Source organism: Bombyx mori, chromosome 28 (assembly GCF_030269925.1).
Source record: "Bombyx mori chromosome 28, ASM3026992v2".
NCBI classification, from domain to species: domain Eukaryota; kingdom Metazoa; phylum Arthropoda; class Insecta; order Lepidoptera; family Bombycidae; genus Bombyx; species Bombyx mori.
Window position 1 is genome coordinate 9,705,752 of NC_085134.1, and position 20,256 is coordinate 9,726,007.

General features: G+C 40.3%; 1 protein-coding gene across 2 annotated transcripts in view; it reads left to right on the forward strand.

Annotated features, from left to right (window-relative positions):
- LOC101746699 (S phase cyclin A-associated protein in the endoplasmic reticulum) overlaps nt 1-20,256 on the forward strand; it is an 88,223-nt gene that overhangs the window by 6,573 nt on the left and 61,394 nt on the right. The window contains exons 5-14 of one of the 2 annotated variants that reach the window (XM_021346760.3): nt 458-636; nt 1,412-1,501; nt 1,967-2,125; nt 3,091-3,261; nt 3,952-4,110; nt 5,186-5,334; nt 6,818-7,142; nt 7,929-7,943; nt 8,043-8,152; nt 8,228-8,348. In XM_021346760.3, the coding sequence (XP_021202435.2) occupies nt 458-636; nt 1,412-1,501; nt 1,967-2,125; nt 3,091-3,261; nt 3,952-4,110; nt 5,186-5,334; nt 6,818-7,142; nt 7,929-7,943; nt 8,043-8,152; nt 8,228-8,348 (1,478 nt within the window). The remainder of the gene's footprint in view (nt 1-457; nt 637-1,411; nt 1,502-1,966; nt 2,126-3,090; nt 3,262-3,951; nt 4,111-5,185; nt 5,335-6,817; nt 7,143-7,928; nt 7,944-8,042; nt 8,153-8,227; nt 8,349-20,256) is intronic. The other variant, XM_004924325.5, reaches the window with a different exon arrangement.

Sequence of the window (20,256 nt, forward strand, 5' to 3'; positions counted from 1 at the left end):
TTGAGTTTGTAGTACAACATGTACATGTACTAACGAGAAAGTTCGTGTGTCTATACTCTGGCTGACCACATTAGTTCATAACATATTGGGCCATAACATATTGTTCCATAACACATTATTCCATAACACATTGGTCCATAACATATTGGTCCATAACACATTATTCCATAACACATTGGTCCATAACACATTGGTCCATAACACATTGGTCCATAACACATTGGTCCATAACACATTGGTCCATAACACATTGGTCCATAACACATTGGTTCATAACACATTGGTTCATAACACATTGGTCATAACACAATTGGTCTATAACACATTGGTCCATAACACATTGGTTCATAACACATTGGTCATAACACAATTGGTCTATAACACATTGGTCCATAACACATTGGTCCATAACATATTGGACTAAAACACATTGGACCATAATCGGGCATCGCCACAGGTCGAGCCCAGCAGCTGCACGCGAAGCTATCGCAGAGCATCAAGCGCCGCGGCAGCTTCCAGGACGCCCTCAGGAGGCTCCAAGCTAAACAGGCCCGGGCTGAGAGACAGAGACTGGAATATCAGACGGAGAGAGCTAAGAAGATACACCATCTTCTTGCTAGAGTTGAAGAAGTGAAGGTGAGGATTCTGTGCAATAATCGTTTTTTTTTAGGGTTCAGTGAGGACCACTTATATTTCCACGAAGGGTTTCCTGGTCATCTGTCACATCTTCACCTTAACCTCCTGCTCGCCTGTTCTTCGAATCCTTATACAGAGTATTAGGTGCGTTTAGAATCAGACTACGATCTGATCTTTCAAGATTAGTGCGAAATTCACTTGCAATGCCTATAAGACCCCGTGCTAGGGATGTTCGATGTTGGAAAAACATCGATGATTGCATCGATAATGACATCGATAACAGAACATCGATTCTCGATCGATACACACAAAATATACACACAAAATATCGATAACAGCCAACATCGATGTTTTTTTGAAAACATTGATCAATTAATAAAACAACCATAAAATCACGTTTTTATAATTCAACAAAATGAAAAATAAATTTAAGATATCAGGGCATAGATACACGTTATAAGTTCCAATACTTTTTTCAAGTGACTGTAAAAACAATAACTTGGAAAGCGCAGAACCTTTTAACCTATTGCGCTGTTGATATAGAGTTGAACCAGCCAGCAGAATTTCGATATGTGTCCGTGACATCGTGTTTTATATAATGCAATATCGATGTTAAAACATCGATGTTTTATGTTTTAATATCGATGATCATCGAGCATCCCTACCTCATACATAATCGATAATAACAAAGTACTTATTTAATGTTCCCATTGAGCGCTTGCCTTGGTGAAGATACGTCAGTGATAACTTTTAATAGTCCATGCCTCCGTTTCAGGTAGCCAAAAATCAATTGATCGAAGAGAAAAGACTGAGAATGGAACAGAGGCTGCAGAAAGCGGCCGAGAACAGAGACCAGCATCTCAAGGTATTGATCACAATAAAGCAAATAAACAATATCATACATTTGTCACTCGCCTTAATATTTAAGTACGACAAAAGTGGCAATAGAACACAAAATATACATATCATTTGAGGCAGGGGTCAACGACCTAGTGCGGCAGTATGAGTCAGCTGATTTCGTGTCACCTCCGTTAACTTACACGGTTTAAATAAAAGCGCTTATTGGAGCTTAGTGGAGGGAAACCTCATCCCTGGCCTTTGCGCTTCTGTCCCAGAATTCAGGTCCCCCTTCAAGTCCATGTTCCCCGGTATTGCTGATTTCCGTGAACGACTCTCGACTTTAAGGCGAACGATAAAAGGAAGATTTTCCACCGAGCGGGTGTCATTGTGTCAAATCACGTTGTATGCGCCATATACATTTATAAAAAAAACATGTCTAATGTACACAGTGTCGTGAATTGTTAAACTAATCTGTATTTCTGCATTCAAGGACATAGTACGTAAAGCTCACGACGAAGAGGAAAAGCTCCGCGAGATAGCTTTCATCAAGCAGCTGGAGGCTGAGAACAGACGCCACGAGTTTCTGGACCAGTGCAGGTCGCAGAACACCAGGCTGAGGCAGATGAGGCGAGAGAGACTTACTAAACTCGTGAGTTTATTTATCACTCTATTAACCTAATCCCCCGAGTGCGACAGAGAGGGTCTCTCTTGCTGTCTCGCTCTCTCACGGACTTCGAGCTCGGCTCGTGTTAGCTTTAACAGTCCTAATGCGTTAATTAAAGACTTCAAAAACTTACATTACTGCCCTAATTATCTCTAAGTAGAATTCCAACTCCAACTTAATAATAAATGACTTAACTCTCTGACTGCCATGTAGGTCACCGGTGCCCTACGATTTCGATTTTTCTTTTCAATCTTCTTCCAAAGGTCGAACATCAAGTAGATTCTGGAAAAGACGAATACGAAGAATCTGGAAACGAAGAATCTTATTTTTAAGAGACCTAAAAGACTTAATACATTAACGAACAAAGTTGGGCAATCCAGGCACCTTGTAACAGAGTGCGCCGCGTAAGGCACCGGTGATCTACACGGCAGTCGAAGGGTTAATAATGAAATGAGTTTACTGATGATATCTGAAAACCTAAAAAAAAAACCACATTGGTATGTCCCTAATTAATAAAACCGGTGTACGTTCATTGATCGAAATCCGACCGTATCACTGACACTTTAAGGTTCATTTAAGTATTCGATCTTCTATTTCGTTTTATTTTGACATTATTCACGAAACTGACCATTCCCAATGACCAAGAGACGTGAATGTGGCACTGATCTGTTCTGCCTCTGCTCGTGTGGCTACGAGCTAAAGTACGTACCATCCGGCTATGGACTGAGCTCCCCTCCACGGTGTTTCCCGAGCGCTATGACATGTCCTTCTTCGAACGAGGCTTGTGGAGAGTATTAAGCGGTAGGCAGCGGCTTGGCTCTGTCCCTAGCATTGCTGAAGTTCATGGGGGACGGTAACCACTCGCCATCAGGTGGGCCGTATGCTCTCGTCTGCCTACAAGGGCAATAAAGAAAAATATTACTGCTTGTTCACGGCACGTTGCGTGTCAGGCCGCCGCGGCAGCGCGGGAGGCGGCGGCGGGGGCGCGGCGGGCGGCGCTGGAGGCCGCGCGACGGCTCAGGGTCGCGTCGCTGCTGGAGCGGCGCCGCCAGAGGGACGCCAGGGTGCTGTCCCACCGCGAGCTGCTGCACCGCGAGCGCTGCCACGCCAACCGGGAGAAGGTACGCATTTTCGAAGTGAAACTTCTTTAGAATCGTGATTTCAAACTCGATGAAACGAAAAAATAAGTCCACAGTGACACAAACACATAAATGTATAGGATTCAGCTGGCGAGAGAATGAGATAGAAACAGGTCCGAGCGTTCTCTACGTGCTATGTTAGTATGTGTTTAATGCATGTGTTTGCGCCTATGTATTAGAAAATTTTAGGTTAGGTTAGGTAAAAAAAAGCGTAGTGTGCATGGTATCAGTAGTTATAAATATTTTATAAACAGATATGAGTGAAAGGGTTATTTTGATAATATCCTGAAAAGCACCACACGGTTTTTTTTTACAATAAAATCATTATTTCTTACACTATTGTTAATTCAAATTTATTAAAATTTATTTTCTATTTTTTAGTTGGATTTTCTATTAAAGCGTATTTTGTTAGTTTTTTTAAGCTATTATTTATAAGTTACTAGCGACCCGCCCTCGCTTCGCTTCGGAAACTGTAATTTATTATTGATTTCTCCACTATTTAATGGATTTTATTATACATATAAACCTTTCTCTCCAATCACTCTATCTATAAAAAAAATACCGCATCAAAATCCGTTGCGTAGTTTTAAAGATTTAAGCATACATAAAGATATAAGGACAGAGAAAGCGACTTTGTTTTTATACTATGTAGTGATCGTTGTCCTCTTGCAGGCGGAAGGAGTGAAGTCTCGACTGTCCGCGCTGGCTGCGGCCGCCGAGCTCGAGGCTGACGCTCTGAGGTCTCGGATCCGGGACAAGCAGGACGCCACTCAGCTGCGGCTGGACCGGCACCTGCAGGCCATAAGGGACCGGGCCACCACCAGGGTCGCGGTAACTATATACTCCGATATCCGCGGTCGTCAAAACTTTAGGCGAAAAATTTGAAAACAGCGCCATCTCTTGACCGACCCTCCGGTACCCGCGGTAGTCAAAACTTGAGGTAAAAATTTGAAAACAGCGCCATCTATTGACCGATCCCACTACTACAATTTAACTTTATTTTTTAAAGGGAATTTATGACCTGGTTACTAAGACCTTTAAGTCCTGTCTTATTTTAATTTATATTCTTATTTTATGAAAACTGATAATATGGAGTGAAATGAAATGAAATGAGATGAGATAATATGATATGGAATTAAATATAATCTCAGTAAAATGGTGGTCATTTACTGTACTTTATGTTTGTATACATAACTTAATAAACACATGTTCGGTGATATATTACCGAACACCTTTGTCAGCATAATTCGCGTGATGCGTTAACTTTATTTCCACAAATCGTCAGTGCACGATCAACAACCGCGTCACCCGGGTGCATTCGTAACATTAACATTTAATTGATTTACTTTATATATTTATATATTTTTTTTATTGCTTAGATGAGTGAACGAGCTCACAGCCCACCTGGTGTTAAGTGGTTACTGGAGCCCATAGACATCTACGACGTAAATGCGCCACCCACCTTGAGATATAGGTTCCAAGGTCTCAAGTATAATTACAACGGCTGCCCCACCCTTCAAACCGAAACGCATTACTGCTTCACGGCAGAAAATAGGCGGGGTGGTGGTACCTACCCGTTTTACAATAATCATTTTAAGCAACATAATCTTTAAATAACAAACTCACACCGCACCCTACAACATATCGACGCTTGAAAGGCAAACGTGACTAAGCGACAATGCGTGAACTTTACAGTAGACTAATTTAAAGTAAAAATACCTGAAAAAATTCTATTTTAACGAATCTAACTGTAGGGTTGAAATGATTTTAATAGACCTAGAAATATATATATATATATATTTTGCGCATCGAATATGGTTATTGCCTAACATTTATGTACAAAGCAGTTATTTTCACTTAGTCACGTTTGCCTTTCAAGCGTCGATATAATATATATTGTCCGCAGACAACATCGGAGAGTCAAGATGAGAAAACGAAAGAGGAGAAGGACATTAAGGAGGCCGCCGAGCGAGTGGAGCGGGAGAGGAGGGACCGGGAGAAACAGAAGGCCATCAAGAAGAGAGCCAGGAAGGTCAAGCAGAAGCTGCTGTCCACGTGAGTACGCGAGGGCGGCTTAGTCAGAACAACACACGTGTTGAGACTGTTCAGCCATTAGCAATTTTAATAATAGGTTGGGAAAATTTATCCGCATTTTTTATTACTTAGATGGGTGGACGAGCTCACAGCCCACCCGGTGTTAAGTGGTTACTGGAGCCCATGGACATCTACAACGTAGACGCGCCACCCACCTTGAGATATAAGTTCTAAGGTCTCAAGTATAGTTACCATAGTATAGTTTTGCCATCACGTGGCTGCCATTCTGTTATAATTTTAGTCCATTTCATTCTGCTTTCTCTTGTCATAATATGTCCTGTCCATCGCAATTTTAACGGTCTTATTTCCTTTAGTACGTCTTCCACCTTTGTTGTCGATCTAATGTCTGCTGCCATTCAATCATTAGCAGTTTTTAATTGTCTTTATTGCGTTGGTCACGGCGCGGCTCGGGGAGGTCGTGGGAGGTGATTCGTACAAACGTGACCTGCCGGGCTATGACCAGTTTTCAGACCAGACTCTGGTCTGGTCTGGCCACGTTTCTGACCTTGTAATTGTAACAGTAAACAGCGGCTTGACTCTGCTCCTGGCATTGCTGACGTCCATGGACGACGGTAATCACTTACCATCAGTTGGGCCGTATGCTCGTTTGCCTACAAGAGCAATAAAAAAAGTGTCACTTGGAAATTGATTCTATACAAATTCGTTGATTTAAAAACAAAAATTGTTTTTATTGATTTTTTTTTAAGGTTTCACGTCCTGGTAACGAGACCTTTCAGCCAAGTTTTAGTTCTTCTTTTATTCACATGTACGAAAAATGAAATAAAGTGAAATTAACGTGAAGTCGATTGATTTGAGACTTTAATCAATTGAAATGAAATTAAATGAAAACGAAATAAGAATGCAATGAAATATAGTCTCAGTAAAATAGTGATTGCTTATAAATTTTCAGTAGACCATTTGAAAAAATTCAAGAAATTATGCCCAGCGGCCTTGTTTCATATTCTCATTTTTGTGCACTTTCATAGATGCTAAACATAAAACTAAACACAGCAGCAAAGCTGAAGAAGAACAAAATAAAAAAAAAACAATACATATAAATAAAATTAGAGTGTCTGTTTGTAGTATTGAAATAACCGCTTTTTACTACATGCATATGAATATATATACGGTACATACACCAAAATAACATTTTTTACAATTTTTGTCTGTCTGTCTGTTTGTTTGTTTGTTTCGGCTAATCTCTGGAAGGGCTGGACCGATTTTGATGAGACTTTCAATAATAGGTAGCTGATGATATAAGGAGTAACTCTGGCTACTTCTTTTTGAGACTAGTTTCGCCCCGCGGCTTCACCTGCGGTACGATTTAATAATAAGATTTCATGTTTCCGAAGCGAAGCGAGGACGGGTCGCTAGTAATACTTTTAAGTTCACACAAATTCTCTCTTCACGCTCCCGCCAATAACTCACAAATTCTCATTGCCAGGAGCGACGACATCGACCTCTCCGACCAGAACGACCACCCGTCCGGCAAGATGACCAAGGTCATCAACCAGATATCGGCCATCATGGCGCCGTTGTTGGAGCCGGGCCTGGTCGCCAGGAAGCACCACAACGGCTTCGAGGAGGAGGTGGTCAGAACGAAGAAGAACAAGAAGAGTAACAGGCTGAGCAAGAGCGGTTCCGTGTGTAGTTCCGGCAGCGACCTCAGCCGGGCGGGGGCGGAGCGTGGGGCGCCGCCCTGTCTCGACGTGCCGCTGCTCGAGAAGCAGCTGAACGAGCTGCACCGCATGCTCGAAAAGGTCGACAAGGTACCGGCCACTGGCTCTCAAACTTTCATACTCAGTGACGCACTGACACACTAGATTGTAGTACAATTGACGTCTAGTAAAATAATTTTTGAAGTGCAACTTCTTTAGGTGCGTTGAGAGTAAAATTTAAGTTAAGTCTAGTAGATAGAAAATATTAAATTTAGTAAGAGCTACAGTGAGAACCACTCGACTGTGGAGAGAGGGAGAAAGCGAGCTAGGTCGTTTCACTTATACACATTATGTTTATAGCTCCTGTAGATGGCAGTAACATATTAACTATCCTATATTTTATTTTTATTGAAGTATTTAAAAAAAAAAACAATTTTCATAGAAAACCACAATACTACACACGGGAAAAGAAGTTTCACTTCTTTCACGTGCACCAAGTTACACGCGCATCATTTTTTATATAATGTGTACTACCACCACATACCAGAAGGAAATTTCCCATGTTATTTTAGGCGCGTTGAGGGCAGAAAACGTTACTGAACTTTTTTTAGTTTGCATCATTTATATATGAATATTTATGTATGAGAATAACCAGGCTCTTGTTTCAAAAGTTCGACTAGGCTTGGAGAGTACTCTATTAAATAATATTTACATTCTTCGACTCAGAATTAAATTTCAAAAGCAGCCACTTTACTATGTGTATGTATGTACTACCGCCCCCCCCACAAAGTCGGGGGGACCCCGGGGGGACGCTTGATCTACTTGAGTATTACTATGGATCACATGTAACATAAAACTGCCTTTTTATTTAACGCATTCACACGTTTCGGACACAAGCTGGGGCATTTGAAGGTGAGCTTAAACATTGTATTTTGTTCGTAGTTCGCGAGCGATACAGTTATTCGGTTTTTGTGGTCAAGAACGACTAAGTTGTGAATGTTTTTCGGCCAGGAGCTACAAGAGAAGGCAGCGTACCGCAAGATCCAAGGTCTGAAGGTGGTCGGTCAGATGCTCGCCGTCGCCGCCGAGAGGGAGGACGTGGCTCCCCAGTTCACCACCAAGTGAGTCGATCGCAGGGTGCAATGGCGTGAGTTTTGGCGGCAGCCGCGTAACAAGAGCCCGGTGCTGGTCCGCAGGTGTCTGAGCGCGGCCGTGCAGTGCGTGGGCCGCGCCATGGGCGTGTGCAGCCGCGGCTCCGTCGCCTTCGTGTGCGGCGCCACGCCCGTACACCTCGCCACCATCCTCACTGGACTGCTCGTGAGTACCGGGGGAACGGGGGACAGGGGACGCGGGGACGACAGTTGAACTCGCCAAACTTCTCATCGACCTGCTCGTGATTACTGGGGAACGGGGTGACAGGGGGGACAACCGTATTCACAGTATGGATGAAGACTTAAATCCTGAAGAGAACACAATATTTGTAGGAACGGTAAGAACGGAACATTTGAAAAGAGCGTAGAACGGAGCGTTAAGATGTGAGTGAGAGAAAACGGTAAGAAAGGGAAATGAGAATGACAGAGAATAGGAAGATGGCGAAGACGGTTAAAAAATGAGCAAAGCGTTAATAGCGCTAATTAATTTTTAATTATTATTATAACAGTAGATGCGGAACATGTTTTCGGAACATGAACAATTTCGGAACAGTGTAACTTTTATTTTATGCGTTGCATTCCCTATTCTAGAATTCTATATTTGAATTTCTCTGTGCGTTTTTAAAGCATTGATAACAGCGCCATCTAGCCATACATTTGCCGCACGAGGCATTAAAGTAACCCATTGACAATAGATGGCGCTGCTTGTTATGAGATTATTCATTTTAATTAATTATTTTAATTTAGTATTAAATGAATAAAACGTCCTAAATAGTGTGTCCTAGATTTCAGTCAACATTATTTTTTTTAGATTTTATTGAATTAATCAGCCAATACCTTCTGCCTCTATTTTTATTTCTGAGCGGTCGGTTCTTTTGATTATTCATTTGTTTACATTAAATAGAATAACAGAACTAGTATTACAGTTTCTTGAGGTCTCGGCTGGTATGACCCGATTACTTTTTATGGATTTTTACAAGGTGTATTTCATTCGCAAGTACATTCAATTATTGATACGTTAAATGATTTAAATAAAATTTTGTTGAGTTATTTTTAAAGAACCAATTATTAACACTGTTTATTGTGTTGCTTAACCCTTTTAGTGCTGAGCTTATTTATGCATAAATTGCTAAAGGATTTTTGAAAAAAATTACTTAATGAAAAAATTCTGGCATTGCTCTGACGTCCGCACAGATCATAGAAACACAGTCTATGATCTGTGGACGTCCGTGAGCGACGGTAACCGCTTACCATCAGATGGGCCGAATGCTCTTCTGCTTACATAGGCAATAAAATAAAGTGCTTATTTATAAATGAAGATATGAGTGGATGGAGGGCTATGATACCATTTTAATTTTGAGAAAACGGGCAACGGGCAATACCAATAATCTAACTGCGCAATAATCGGTATTCCGACACTCCACATTTTTTACGCATGAATACAGAGTCGATATATCGACGGTTCGCGATCAAAGGGTTACACTCGAGATAAAATCGCAGAACTAGTTTTAATTATGTCGCGAAAATCGAACGCAACACTATTTTTAAAAGGTTTTAAAACTGAAATGGAGTTTTCAACGTTATACAACGTGTTACAAAATACCCCAATAAAAAATATAATTAATTATCACAGCCAAAAATTTTGTCAATCTTAGGGTCGATTCGACCAAACAAGAGTAAATCTTATTCTTAGAATAACTCGTCAGTTAATCGAGAGTAAATCAATTTTACGTTTTACCAACTACAATTCTAAGAATAGTGGGCCTATTCGGGAATTGTTACTATACCGCCGTTTCGCACGGAATAACGGAGCTATTCCTAGAATAAAGTAATGGCGTCTGTCAGTCCAACATCTGATTTCTGTCATTTCATAAATATTTATTCTGTTTTAATTTCAAGTCAACGCAATGCACTAAATGATTATTAATAGTCTGAATGCAACGTTTAAACGAAAAAAGATAAAACCACACGACAAAACTTGACAATTCCTTCAAACAAACAAGAAATAAAAATAATACGTTTGACAGCTGAATATCTTACACAACAGCTACTTTTTCACACTAAAATACGGCAAAATCGAGTTGACGATTTGTATGCTCTTACACTATGCCGTTGAACAACAACATTTATTTGCCGGATTTTATTTTTGTTCACCATTCACTCTGCTATTCGCGTATTGTTATTCCTAGCGCAAGTATACGTGGAAAAACGACTATGAATTTACTCGAGATTAAAATCATGGAATAGGTTATTCCTCGTATAGTTACTCGAGTTTAAATTTAAGTTTGGTCGAATCCACCCTTAGTAAGCTGTCATGTCAGGGAACCAGATTATTTAACAGAAAGGCACGTACGTACCGATTTTACCTAATAATTAATTACTTTAATAGTATTTATATTTTTCATTAATAAATGTTAGCTACCTGCCACATCCGGGTGATGGAAGGCCGGCTATCCTCAACCCACGCTGGTTCTGACCCAGCGGGGTATTCCGTAGGATAGACCATTCTAACCGGCGCCATCTAGGCGGGCTTCGGATGGCCTGCCGACCGAGAGGGATGGCGACGGTCCGGTGTCCCGAGGGGGAGGGTGAAGGAAGAGATGTGCTCCGCACTAAGCGCTTCACTTTCCCCCTTTGCCTTTTGATGAGCTTTGTCTCATGTGAGGTTTGGATGCTGGTTATTGAGCGACAGGAGGTAGTCGGTTCGACTCCGACATGCCTCGCCTTCCATCCCCAGTGAAGGGCGGAAGTCCGGCGATTTCCTTCTGACAAAAAAAAGCTACCTGCCAAAGATGTCATTAATCATTATACTCAAGTACTGGCTTCAAAAAATGTCAAGCTTGGAAAAAAAAATGTTTTCAAATTCAAATCTTGTAATCGATATCCTACAACGATATCCTACGGGGGATCGGTGCTATCGCCTGCTAGTTCTTCGGACCTCACACCCTTGGACTTTTTTGTGGGGTTATGTGGAGGACAGAGTGTATTTCTTCGATTGCGCTACGGTTGCCAAGATGGAACAGCGTGTTATTTTTTTTTATTGCTTAGATGAGTGGACGCGTTCACAGCCCACTTGGTGTTAACTGGAGCCCATAGACAATGTAAATGCGCCACCCACCTTGAGATATAAGATCGGTTTTCGACCGACGACGGTGCGAAATGCCACACAAGCCATATCCCAACGAGCGAGGTTGTGTATTGAGCAAGGCGGAACACACTTTCAGCCGTGTCTGTAAATTTGATGTTTATTATGAAAAAGTAAGTGCTCGTTTAGGTTGTTTCCTTAGGTTAGGTCTCTTAAAATTTTTGTCGTCCCGCGAATTAGGTAGAAATATATGTACATTCTGCATAGTTTACTCTTTAATTTTAGTGAAACACGGTTTGCACATCAGTGAAAATAATAATCTTTTTTTAATTTTTTTGGGGCATGTTATACAGGGTTACTACGGTTCTTAAATATTTTGAATGGACTTGTTATAAGGCTACATTTACCCTCCTTTCGGATTTACGGGTAGTTTTGTAACACCATGGTTTGGAACCTCTGAGTCTGCAGAGGGTATTCGGTTCCCTCTGTATTTTGTACCGTATGTTCCATGGGGAGTGCTCTGAGGAATTGTTTGAGATGATCCCCTCATCGCCTTTTTATCATCGCACCTCCCGCCATCGGAGCAGAGTTCATCCATATTATCTGGAACCGCTGCGTTCATCGGCAGTGCGTTTCCAGAGGTCTTTTTTGCCACGTACCATCCGGCTATGGAATGAGCTCCCCTCCACGGTGTTTCCCGAGCGCTATGACGTCCTTCTTTAAAAGAGGCTTGTAGAGAGTATAATTTGGTAGGCAGCGGCTTGGCTCTGCGCCTGGCATTGCTGAAGTCCACGGGCGACGGTAACCACTCACCATCAGGTGGGCTGTATGCTCGTCTGCCTACAAGTGCAATAAACAAAATAAACGCTTGGGCTCCCGAAGGGCTCTAAAAGTTATTACCGTACATTGAAAACTTAAAGTTCAGCTTTAATGGACGCAGACGAACCAAGGACTGTGGTGCTGTTCAGCACTGCTCTTGCTAGGGCTAGTGTCAGCAAATTCTCTCAGGTTGAGCCAACAGTGAGCTCACCTACCCGTCCGCGCGTAGCCGGAATAGCTCCTAAAACTACCAGCGGATAGGTAGAAGAAAAAATATTATTCTTTTTAAATATCAAGTTCAAAATTCTGTAAAATTGAAAACGCACGTTTTTTACATAAATAAAATATCGCTTTGAACAAAACGTAAAATACTAAATGCTGCTGTTGTCTTTACCCTCATCCTCACGTCAAGTGACGAGTGCAACCCAGGTCACAGGCCCAGAACCCCGCGCGGACTTTACACATAGTTTTGTGACACGCATCGACATAGACAAAGCCATAGTCACACACCAGTCGGTAGCGAAAAATTATCCAAACTAGAGGTCCCGCAGTAGTCGAAATTCGACTATAATTAATTGGAATGTAAGTTTGTACACTATAATGATTGTATTTTATACTTCTATAATCACAATTTTCGCCAAGACTGCACTATAAGAAATATTAACAAAGACAAACAATATTTAATCTATTCTCAATAAATAGTATGCATGCGTGTGTGCGTCAAATACATGGTATGTAGTATGTAGTGTATGTAATGTTTTCTTTATTGATTTAATGTATATTTTATGCATTATTTAAAAAAAATATTAGCATTGTGCACTTCCTCTCTATATTCTCTTTAAGTGTGGAAAATTTCATACTCCTCCGTCTGCGCAATTTTCATAAAAAGGGATACAAAGTTTTTGCTTCACGTATTAATATATAGATAAATACATTCGCTTACGTAGGGAACGTAAGATAGCATTAAGTAAATTGAACATTCGTTTTTATGTAACACAAAAAAAAAAAACGCCACCCCCTGCATATATATAAGTTGCGATCGAAAAAGGGGTAGCAAACGCTTTCCGGCCAGTTAGTTTTGATGTCCTTCAATCAGGAGTCGACGGCTTTAGTGTCTCCGTTTGGTCTCTCCCGCCGGTCGGGGTAAAAAAGTTTTGTACGGGGTTAAGGTTGATTGGTTTGCACGGAGTCACCAAATAAAGCTGTTTCAATCGGACACGCAAAGTTTATCGAATTGCGTAATTTCTGAAGGTGGTAAAACGGCATGTGAGTCTGCAAGGGGAGGTACCACCACCCTGCCTATTTTTGGCGTGAAGCAGTAATGCGTTTCGGTTTGAAGGGCGGCGCAGCCGTTGTAACTATACTGAGACCTTAGAACTTATATCTCACAGTAGGTGGCGACGTTTACGTTGTAGATGTCTATGGGCTTTGGTAACCACTTAACATCAGTTGGGCCGTGAGCTCGTCCACACACCTGGAATAAATAAAAAGTATACATAGTTACAACGCACAGATAACCCCCAACGGCTGCCCCACACTTTAAACCGAAACGCATTACTGCTTCGCGGAGGAAATAGGCAGGGTGGTAGTACCTACCCGTGCGGATTCACAAGACGTCCTACCACCTGCCACTATTTACTATGCACTACCATTGGTTGATTAGTAGAGAATGCCTTAGGGGTGAAATCGGCCAATGTAAAGAAATAAATAAATGCATGAATAGTAATAAGTTAATAATTACATCTAGTGTCATCGTCCCGTATTAAAAGTGGCACAGTCGTTTTGCAATGAAATTGAGACGCGGACCTCATGTCTCAAGATGGTGCTGGCAGCGAATTAAGGTCTATGTCCTCTCGTGTCCTTGAAGTACTGAGGTCGACCATACACCGAGTGCAAAAAAAGAGGAATACTTTTTATTTATTTATTCTAATTAAAGTAAATTTTGACTGGATGAGGTACAAAACGCAGCTTACTCTTTTTTTTTTGGGTAAGAATCTCTTCAACGGTAAAGGAAATATTAATGAGACGAACGTTCGAAATTCTATTAATATTCCTAAAATTAAAATACATAAAAAAATCGGGTTATTTAAATATTTTACGATAAGATCACAGACGAAATTTTATTTATGTTAAATAAAAATCTAATCTAGATCTAACTCATCGCAATAAAAATAAACAATTATAATCTTCTTTGAATATAAATTAAAAATAAATTAATTAGTAGAAAACTATTGAACTCCGAATATCGTATAAATAATTAAATAGCAGCTTGAGAAGTGTGGGTGAGCTATAAATGAATTGTAATGACAGTTACTCTCTTTACAAACAAGAATTCAATAAACTCTTCACGGTAGAAATAGAAACGCCGGCTCCTACCCGTTCTAGCTTTCCTACCACTAAAGGCAGTTTTTTTTCTTTCCTACGTATACTGATAGATAGCCTCGATCAGCTTCTGTGTAGGGTGAGCTCACGGGGCTCAAAGCGGGAGTGTTGCTAATACTGACCCTAGCAAGAGCCGTGCTTCGCAGAATCTACCACCGGATCGAAAAAGCGACCCACTGAGACGATCCGGCGAGAAACTCAGTGGGCTGTGTCTATGGGTTAATTCCCTCGTCGAGCCCTTCGTCGCAAGCAACGGTTTCGACGAGGACGGTGACCGGTGCTTGAGGTACCTAAAAGCACCGTTAATGGATCGGGAGGATCCGTAATGACGTGTTTAGGGCGACGTCGACTGTTTACCATTCGGTCTACAGGATCGGGTATGTAAGGACAGCGGAGACCAGTCTTTGTATAGGCAATAAATGGAAGGAATATTTTCATTGTTCCTTTCGGCGTATGTGTGGACTTAATTTGGCACTTTGAGAACAATCGTTTTACGACATTAGGGATGTCACATGCGAAAACATAATATACAAAATTGATGATGGAATTCTTTCGCGCTAATTTTTACGAGTCTCACGTTGGATGTTTGTTGAAAATGATAATGAGATTATTGCTAAAATCAATAAGGAGTCACGATAAAGATCTGTGATGTGATAATGAATGATAGATCAATGTTATAGTCATAGAATTATTATGTTGTGCACGCGTCTGGAATGTATACATAATATCACGTTATTTTGAAAGACGATATGTGTAAAAGTGGAGTGAGTGAAGAAATGGTATATGATAGAGGAGTATGGAAGGAGATCACATGTTGCGCAGACCCCAAGCAACTGGGAGAATCACAGGAGAATGGTGATGACGTTATTTAGACGTCCCGAAGATCGTAATTACGACTGGTGTTTTAAGCTTACGCGGGTGTCACCGTCATGCCTCTTTGCTTCGAAACAGATATCCTTTTCCATTAGAAGGAATGGACAGCCGGTATTGAGATTGAGACCTAATGTTTCAAGTTGGGTGACGACCTTACTGTTAGCATCTATAGGGTCACAAATCAATATCGTACATAAATGTAACACTATATGTGGGGAATACATTGTTTTAATAAAGCACATTTATTTAGTTATAATCGATTGACCACAATGAAATCAAACTGGTAATGATTATCAGAATAACTTAGAATTGTTAATTAGATTGGGTAAATTAACTAAGTGTAACTATACTGAGACCATAGAACTCATATCTTAAGGTAGGTGGCGGTATTTACGTTGTAGATGTCTATGGGCTCCGGTAATCTCTTAAAACCAGGTGGGCTGAGAGCTCGTCCACCAATCATAGCAATGAGTTCCCGGGGCCCAAACCGAGAGCGTTGCTAACACTAGCTCTCAGAATCTACCACCGGATCGGAAACGCGACCCACTGAAAAGATCCGGCGAGAAACTCAGTGGGCTAAAGTTTGTGTTATGGGCTAGGATCTCTGCTTTCCACCAGTCCAGGGATACCCAAAGCGTACCGAAAGGCCTCGGACCTTTTAGGGAGCTAGGGTATGAAAAATATTGAGGTCCGTTAAATGCAAACGCGGGTCTACGAAAGCTGTACGGAACACATAAGCTCAAGAGCTGCCGTAAAGAGTAGACATTTTGTATTTTCGTATTGAATTACTTTCTATGTGGTTTTTGTGTTAACATAAATAATTTTCAATGAGCACTGAAACTGGTTTATAAATACTTTAAACTTTAGAAAACTTAATCGTCGACCTTAAACGTAATAATAGTTGATTTATTTTATAAGTAGCCGCGTTCCGTAGGCGACTCTGTGCCTATTCCATTAGCGTGTACTATAATATATAATAATTAGGTTGGCAGCCCTGCGCTGTGAAATACGGTAGCGGCGCGAGTGGGTGAGCGCCCTAAAAGCGACGCTAATGCATCTTTGTGCTGCGTTTACATTTAAGTAATTTACTTGAACGCGACGTGCTAGTGAAGCTTACTTGTCTAGTACAGTAGTCGTATGGCAAACGTGTATTTGGAGTCTCAATTTTTTTTTGTTTTTATTGCTTAAATGGGTGGACGATCTCACAGCCCACCTGATATTAAGTGATTACTGGAGCCCATAGACATCTACAACGCAAATGCGCTACCCACCCTGAGGTATAAGTTCTAAGGTCTCAAGTACAGTTACAACGGCTGCCCCACCCTTCAAACCGAAACGCATTACCAATAAACTCAATAAACGCAAATAAAAAAAGTACCGCATTACCAATAAACTCGCAATTACACTTAACAAACAAATTTCATACAAAAAAAAATTAGTTGCTTGGGACGTATGCATGATGCCCACACGCAATGTATGAAGCTTTGAGAACTGAGCCTTGTTAAGACGTTTTTAATGTCGATTTTTGTGATTTCTGTTCGATTGACTGGCTCAATTAAAATTGTTACATATTATTCTTAGTACACCCATTGTTTTATCTCATTCTATTGTGATCTCTAAAGCTAATGAAGTTATTTAAAAAAAAAGATGTGTGGTGTCGTGGGTCACCGGATAGGAACGAAGTTCCTTATTATAAAAATATTAATTTTAAATTCTATTCGAGGTATAAAGAAAATAAAACTGGAGGTTTCGCAACAACCCACGGTCATTCGGTAACGTGCGAACTTATTGTGGTGCACTTCATTCACGGTTGTTTGCATAAGAGTTATGCCGAGTTTACATTACGAAATTAGTGTCATGCATGTTGAGCTCAGTTTCACGAAAGTAGTTTCGATATATGCGAAAGTAATTTCGTTAAAAAATTAGTGTCGCGAAATCCACAGTATCGCAGTAGCCATGGCGCCTTCAGCATCAAAGCTATAATTTGCTATATTCAATGTAGCTAAAGAAATGCTTATATACCTATAAACTTAAAAAAAGACTATCAAGAAAAAAAAAGTTGGTAGATTCGAGGATGGTCAATAAGAAGGCATTTAGGTGCAATGAAGTTAGTCTGAATTAGCAGATGAAGATCCTGAGAGTTATAAAAACTATTTTCGAATGAGTGAAGATAATTTTGATTTTTTACTATAGGTGTTTCGGGACCCTTGTCATTGATATTCATTAATAAGATCTATATTTTTTTGTACTCCATCATTGGTTTGCCATTTTCAACGCTCGAAGCGCGTCCGAACTAACAATACACACGTCCGCACAGCGCAGGCCCTTTCGCGACATTAGTTTCACGTCGCGTCTACACTATGAAATTAGTTGCATGACACTAATTTCACCGAAAAATCGCGCAGGGCACGAAACTAATTTGCATGCATGAAATTAATGCATGCATTACGAAAGTATTAAATTACACGTGAAACTGTTGGTAAAACTAATGTCACGATATTAATTTCACGCCACTAATTTCGTAATGTAAATATCGGCTTTAGTGTATTGCGCAAACGAACGCTCTGAGATCGTGGTCAATGAATGATAAAAAAATGTTATTTTTTGTACGTTACTACAAAGTTAAGTCGTACACTGTGTGCATTACTAATAAAAATCTTACGTTACGGACGTTTTTTCCCAGTTAGGGTACCCCTCCGCATCGTCCCTTATGGAACTTTGTTCCAAAACAAAAGATACATTGAAATATGCTTCGAAAAGTCAGACCTTGCTTTGCGTTTGTGTATGACACAATTCAAGTAATTAACCTCACTCACTCCACCCGCGCTACCGTTCCGTAAGTGCAATGAAAACTTCAACCTTCTCTCGAATATGTATTAATTTTTGTTACTTTTAAGCGATAAAAAACGCGGTGCCCTCGATAATTAGGCCGCAACCGGCTCGACGACACAACTTCTCGCTAAAATAAACATTGTCGCGGCCCAATCTTATCTTTACGGACTTGATTCAGCAGAAATATGTGTATCGAATTAGGCTCTAAAAGCATTTTTTTTACGAAGTACATTTATTTATAATCGATTGGCCACAATTAAATTGGTAATTATTATCAGAATAAGTTATTATAATATGTACTCAACAAATGTTCACGATTGTCTTCAACGGTGAAGGAACAACATCGTGTAATAAAAATGAAACCCGCAAAATTATAATTTGCGTAATTACTGGTGGTAGGACCTCTTGAGAGTCCGCGCGGGTAGGTACCATCGCCCTGCCTATTTTTGCCGTGAAGCAGCAATGCGTTTCAGTTTGAAGGGTGGGAAAGCCATTGTAACTATACTGAGACCTTAGAACTTATATCTCAAGGTGGGTGGCGCATTTACGTTGTAGATGTCTATGGGCTACCGGCTACGGTAATTACTTAACACCGGGTTAAGGTCTAAGCAATAAAAATAAAAATCAATAAAAGCTGTCAATATTAACGTGAGACTGTGATATTTCGTTTATTATTATAGAATTAATATTTGCTCAATGAACACCCATAGTTGGACGTCTAAATTGACTATTACAAGCGTCGCCATTTTGTTTTTAATTTTTATCATAAATCTAGTTCTTTACGACGCAAAGCCTTTTGTAACATTGTTCCGATAACATCTCTGGTCGGGTTCGCGACTTTATACTCTCGTAACGGTTTTGATAAGGTCACTTTGTTGATTTTTTTTTCTTCTTATGGTTATTTGAATTGCGACAGGTGAATTTCACTCAAAGCACTTTCGAAGAAACCAGAGAATATAGCAAGTGTTACCGAAAATGATATTTTACGGCATCTCTCCGAGATAACTTCGTCTTCTCGCATTAAAACTGTATAACCTCAAATTTACTAATTTTACAGGAGAGTGTTTTAAAGGTTTAACATGTGATATTTTTAATATTAATCATCTTTGCAACATTTACTTTTTATTTTTTACCTGATAAATTATCTGTCTTTTAAAGTAAGATAAAATTATGTATTAATTTTGATAATAGCAGTCAAAACACAGGTAAACTAAAAAAAAAAACTAAAACTAAACTACGCTCTTTTGACAGTATTTACGAGAAAAATACTGGTGATACTAAATGATTCCGCATTTTAACTCAACTTTGAATATTTTTGGAAATTGTACACTTTTTACTGGTGGTAGGACCTCTTGTGAGTCCGCACGGGTAGGTACCACTGCCCCTCCTGTTTCTGCCGTGAAGCAGTGATGCGTTTCGGTTTGAAGGATGGGGCAGCCGTTGTAACTATACTGAGACCTTAGAACTTCTATCTCAAGGTGTGTGGCGCATTTACGTTGTAGATGTCTATGGGCTCCAGTAACCACTTAACATCAGGTGGGCTGTGAGCTCGTCCACACATCTAAGCAATAAAAAAAAAGAAAAGAAAAGACGACTTGTTTTATTAAGGATACTTTAGTTGGTTCGATTCCCTGTCGTAGGTAAGTATCTTACAATCTATATTATGAAGGATAATAAAGGAGGCGATAAAATTTATATTGCTTTTCGTTTTATGTTCATTCGAATAACTTCCTTATTTTGCATACAGATTTCATTAACATTATCTGTATATATATTTTTTAAATTTAATACATGGATATCGACCAGCAAAACAGTACAATTAGAGAGAGAGAGAGAGAGAGAGAGTTTTTATTGCTTAGATGGGTAGACGAGCTCACAGCCCACCTGGTGTTATGTGGTTGCTGGAGCCCATAGACATCTACGACGTAAATGCGCCATCCACCTTGAGATATAAGTTCTAAGGTCTCAAGTATACTTACAACGACTGCCCCACCCTTCAAACCGAAACGCATTACTGCTTCACGGCAGAAATGGGCAGGGTGGTGGTACCTACCCGCGCGGACTCACAAGAGGTCCTACCACC